The sequence below is a fragment of the Cinclus cinclus genome, unplaced genomic scaffold (assembly GCF_963662255.1).
Source record: "Cinclus cinclus unplaced genomic scaffold, bCinCin1.1 SCAFFOLD_153, whole genome shotgun sequence".
NCBI lineage: Eukaryota > Metazoa > Chordata > Aves > Passeriformes > Cinclidae > Cinclus > Cinclus cinclus.
Window position 1 is genome coordinate 171,553 of NW_026912143.1, and position 5,662 is coordinate 177,214.

Below are 5,662 nucleotides of genomic sequence, written 5' to 3' on the forward strand. Positions count from 1 at the left end.
TGTGCCACCCCTGACCTGCCCCCACCTCTGCACACAGATATTGCTGCTGCAGCTCTAGAGAAGGGAGCAGAAGGACTCTCCAAAGAAATGAGATCTCCAGTAAAAACAGTTTTGGGAGATCCTTTAGTTCATTTAAAGCTACAGAGAACAGAGCCCCTCATGGACAGAGTCTGGGGCCAGAGCAAAGGAGGAGAGACAAAATAATATCACAAATATGGGCATGATTTTGTGCAAAATTATTAGACTAAAACAAATGTAAAATCTTCCGGCAATGAAGGAAAAAAAAGAATTCTCAAAAAAGACTCATATTGCAAGTGACTAGGAGAAATTGGCAACTTGCACAAATTGGAAAGGTTTACTGTTTCTGAAACCATCCAGTCATCAGTGTCCACAGTGCAGCCTTGAGCTCCTGGTTCCTCAGGCTGTAGATGAGGGGGTTCAGGGCTGGAGGCACCACTGAGTACAGAACTGACAGGGCCAGATCCAGGGATGGGGAGGAGATGGAGGGGGGCTTCAGGTAGGCAAAAAACCCAGTGCTGAGGAACAGGGAGATCACAGCCAGGTGAGGGAGGCAGGTGGAAAAGGCTTTGTGCCTTCCCTGCTCAGAGGGGATCCTCAGCACAGCCCTGAAGATCTGCACATAGGAGAAAACAATGAACACAAAACAGCCAAATACCAAACAGACACTAACAGCAATGAGCCCAAGTTCCCTGAAGTAGGAGTGTGAGCAGGAGAGTTTGAGGATCTGGGGGATTTCACAGAAGAACTGGCCCAGGGCATTTCCCTGGCACAGGGGCAGGGAAAATGTATTGGCTGTGTGCAGCAGGGAATAGAGAAAGGCACTGGCCCAGGCAGCTGCTGCCATGTGGGCACAAGCTCTGCTGCCCAGGAGGGTCCCGTAGTGCAGGGGTTTGCAGATGGACACGTAGCGGTTGTAGCACATGATGGTCAGGAGGGAATACTCGGCTGAGATGAAGAATGCAAAGAAAAACACCTGAGCAGCACATGCAGAGTAGGAGATGTTGTTGGTGTGCCAGAGGGAATTGTGCATGGCTTTGGGGACAGTGGTGCAGATGGAGCCCAGGTCAGTGAGGGCCAGGTTGAGCAGGAAGAAGAACATGGGGGTGTGCAGGTGGTGGCCGCAGGCTACGGCGCTGATGATGAGGCCGTTGGCCAGGAGGGCAGCCAGGGAGATGCCCAGGAAGAGGCAGAAGTGCAGGAGCTGCAGCTGCCGCGTGTCTGCCAATGCCAGCAGGAGGAAGTGCCTGATGGAGCTGCTGTTGGAGATTTGCTGTGTCTTGACATGGGGATCTGTAAGAACAGTAATCATGGAATAGTTTGGTTTGGAGATGACTTGAAATATCCCAGCCCAGCTTGGTGTCACTTTCCCCCCACTGCCTGCCCAGGGCTCTGCTGCCTGGAGCTCTCCCTGCCAGCTGCTGCTTCCCTGTGCCCAGGGCTGGGCCCTGCCAGTGCTGCCAGAGCCCAGCCCAGCCCTGGGGGCTCAGCTCTGCCCTGCAGACCCCTCCCAGCACAGGGCACTGCCAGGGCCAGCTCTGCCTCTGCAGGCTCTGATGGCAAAGTCAGAGTAACCCTGAGGAGGCTGGAAAAGCAACACTGATGGTGCCTGTAAGGGGCCCTGTGCTGATTTCTTTCTTTGCCTTGTTTATTCAGAACTGAGAGAAATTGTTTTTATTGTTCTCAACCTGAATAGAGATATGAATATCAAGGTTCAATTTTTTATCTAGGTGACCCTGAGCAGTAGATTATTAAATCAGGATTTTCCCTTTTATGCAGCCCCTGACTTGCTGTGCTCCCTTTATAATCTATTTGGAAATGTTCTGTAGTTAAATGTCACGCTGGGATCAGTCCTGGTCAATGCACCATCCTCACCACTCAAGGAGAACACTTCCAAGTCTCACCAGCTGTCTCCCTCCACCCAGACCTTGTCCCCCAGTGCTGTCAGCAGCTCCCAGGGCTGGCTGAGAGCTGTCCCTGGCAGGCAGCAGAGTCCCTGCCCAGCACAGCACCCTGGGCTGCAGGACCCTGCTCTGCAGGACAGCGCTGGGCACCCCTGGCTGCTCTACAGGAGAGAGAATCAGAGAATGTACTCACAGAGTCTGTGGGCATTGGGATGTTCCAGCTTTAGGAGATCCCTGCAGGAGCTGCAGCTGCATTGTCCTGCAGCCAGAGGCTTCCTGTGTCCAGGGCTGGGAGTGATTCTGCCCCAGGCACTTGGGAGCATCTTCCCAGCCCTGACTGATTGAAGCTCTCTGTTCCTCTGTGCTGTGCCCAGGGTGGCTGCAGGCAGTGCCCTCAGCCCTGCTGGGCTGGGAGAAGAGCTGCTCATCAAGAGAAATGGGTGTTTAAAGCTCTTCCTGGTTACCAGGATTGTCCTCTATGGCAGGATCCCAGTCCAGCTCAGCAGCACAGACACAGCACAAGGACTTTAATGAGCCTCTAGTGGATTTGGTGCTGTTTACATCAGACTCAATCCCTCAGAGAGTGTATTCAAAAAACTTGTCAAGAACTGAAACTCAGACTTGAACTTCCAAATATCTTAAAATTTTAATAGGTCCCACTGAGGGAAAGGACTGAGAAAGTCTCCCCACGTTCCAGTTAGAGCAGAATAATGAAGGCACTGATGACAGGTGGGGACAAACAAGGGAAAGGTGTCTGTGATGCTGAGCAAACCTGGATGTGTCTCAGCAATGCCAAGGGCCAAGGGCTGAGCCCCAGCCCCTGGCAAGGCAGATCCTGTCCCTCCCTCCTTGCTCAGGGCTCTTCCCGGGGCACTGGGCTCTGGGGATGTGCAATGCCAAGGGCAGCACCATGGGGCGGCCCCTGCCAGGCTGCTGAGCAGGGACAAGGAGGCAATGAGGCCCCAGCACAGCAAGGCTCACTTGTCCCCTGCTGGCCAAGGGCCCAGGGCCAGCAGCCATGGCCAAAGTGCTGCAGCACTTGGCTCTGGCAGGGCCTTTCAGCTGCTGCCCATCCCTGTGCCCTCTGCAGCCCAGGCTGTCCTACGGTGTCCATGCCCTGCCCCTCTGTCCCTGCAGGCTGTCCTCATCCCCCGGCTGCCCCACCTGGCTGGCCCCTTCCTTTGCTGACAGCTCTGCGTCCTGCCTGCCTCTGCCTGCACACACAAAGCCTTGGACTGCTCCAGACTCTTTCTGGATGCCAGGTTTCACTACAGCCCTGCCCTGCGAGTGAAATTTCTTTAACCTTGGGTCCAGTCTGGACCATCCCATCTGCTCTTGGCATCAATTCTTTCTTTTTTTCTCAGGCTGTTTTCAACTATGTCCAAAGGATCCCCTATCTATGAAACCCCCCTTCAATCCCTCCCTGGGGTCTCTTCTGTCCTCAGTCTCCACTCCACTGAACACAGAACGTTTTTTGTCCTAATACAGATGTCATGTTCTTGCAGCCTCCAAACCCAAACTTGGGAGATTCACAGAATTCTTAGAATTCACAAAACTCACAGAATGAGTGGGTTGGAAGACACCTTCAGGAACATCAAGTCTAACCCATGCCCTAACACCTCACCTTGACCATGGCCACAAGTGCCACATACAGTGGTTTTTTTAACACATCCAGGGTGGCGACTCCACCACCTCCCTGGGCAGACCATTCCAGTACTTCATCACTCTTTCCATGAAAAATTTTAGTCAGTATATAAGGTTTGGGGGAATTAAACATTTGACCGGGATACCTAATTCCCCAACTGGTCAAGCCATAGTAGAAAGAGCTAATGGAACAGTAAAACAATACCTAAAGAAATTTAGGGAGGTAAAAGAACCACAAGAAAAACTATTAAGATGTCTTTTTGTATTGAATTATTTGTGTGTATTTGGGGAGAATAAGGTCCCAGCGGCGATAAGACACTATTCGCCCCCAGTGGAGGAAACAAAGGAGCACATCTGGGTGCTCTATCAAGATCCAAAAACGGGGGCCTGGGGTGGGCCAGCAGAAGTTTTATACTGGGGACAAGGTTATCTTTGTGTGTCTACGCCAACAGGGCCACTATGGGTTCCGGCCAGGTGGACTAAAGCAGCTGTGAAGGAAGTTGCGGATGTCGCCCGAACGGTCAGCTGATCCAAAGACGGACCTCCTGCACGACCATCTGGCCCTTGACCCGCTTCTCCAAACATTACAAGGTGTTGTTGGCAGACCACTTAGCTGGAACTGGGAAAGGGCAGAAGACGTGATTCACCTTACTAGACTGTTAAAGGAAGAGGTGGCCAGTCAGATTGGACTGGCATCATGGAACTGTTTGGATTGTGGGGCTGGTGATGAGGTGATAGTACTGTACAGGTGTGGAGGATGTGGTGAAAAAGTGTTGGATCGTCAATTGGCCCTGCACTACCCCCTCTGCCTATCCTGCCGGTGGCGGGAACAGCGCAAATCTTGGCGGTGAGATGCTCAAAATTTAACCCAATCAGGGTCATTGCGAGAGGCACGCCAGCTTTTTGAGAATCGAGAAGAATGGGGACGGTTGGTAGCTAAGTGGGAAGTTATACAATGTACTAAGTATATAGCTTGTTGCTTGCAAACGAGAATTTTTGCAATAGTATGTGAAAAGAAAAGTGGCTTTTGTAAGGGCTTGTCAGGCCAAGACCTAGAACAGCTTGCACGGAGAGCACCCGGACAGGTTGAGGCATTGGCGGTGCGTGGCTCCTTGAAAGCTTTAGATAAGCTTAATCAAAAACTAAGCAAGTTAGGAATTACAACCTAAAAATGATAAATATTGGATTAGTGTTCTGTGACTGCAAGTTGCCTGTTACCCTTGGGTTCCTGCTCGACCCAAAGAAAACGTGTGGGTAACCCTGGCCAATAAAACAGGCCAGGAGGCCATATGTTTGTCCCTCTCTTCTCCAGGCAACTCTTTTTCCACCTGTTTGGTAGGGGTACCTGTAGAACCCCCATGCCTGCAGCAGGTTTTTAGTTGTCAATCTAATAACTCAAGGGCTTATGCGGACCAATGGGACAGTACGATCCCATACTTCCCATTAGCATCAATGGAGCCCCAGGAACTAGAGCTGTTGGCATCGGTAGCAGCAGACTGGTGCATCTTCTTTAACTGGTCAAGTGTCCAAAGACGGAAGATAGGCACCAACCATAGTGTCATTGTTAACTCCAGTCTGCCGGTTTATAGAAACTCCTCAGCATGGTGCAATTATACGAGCAATATCATTTCTCGCTCTTCAAATAATCCCATACAGTTGCCAACTGGAATCTTTTTAATATGTGGAGATAGAGCCTGGCCTAACATCCCTTCCCGATTAGTGGGTGGGCCCTGTACATTAGGTTGGCTTACAGTGCTTACTCCTAACAACTCCATGATATTACAGGCACATAAACAGCACTATCGTGCCAAAAGATTCGCGCATGCCTTTGATGCCAAATGTGATGACCGAGCCAAATTCTGGTCCCCAGAACAAATTATGGCAGCATCATTTTTAGCTCTGGGACTAGCAAGCGCAGGAGCATTAGACCTTTTAAATAAACTAGGCTGCTGGCTCGCAAAACAAACTAACGCCACGACGACTGCTATATCAGAACTTTTATTAGATACTGATTCAATACGCCACGCTACGCTACAGAACAGAGCTGCAATAGATTTTTTGCTATTACCTCAAGGACATGGATGTGAAGAATTCGA

The 5,662-nt window shown here is 50.8% G+C and overlaps 1 protein-coding gene across 1 annotated transcript; it reads right to left on the reverse strand.

Annotated features, from left to right (window-relative positions):
• Window positions 1-424: 424 nt before the first annotated feature.
• Window positions 425-4,448, reverse strand: LOC134057483 (olfactory receptor 14A16-like; the record flags this gene model as incomplete). Its single annotated transcript, XM_062514461.1, has 4 exons — window positions 4,308-4,448; window positions 4,214-4,222; window positions 3,547-3,618; window positions 425-1,225 (listed from the first exon to the last, which is right to left on the reverse strand). Coding segments are annotated over exons 1-4 (1,023 nt in total), but the record flags the coding sequence as incomplete, so codon positions are not given.
• Window positions 4,449-5,662: the final 1,214 nt, after the last annotated feature.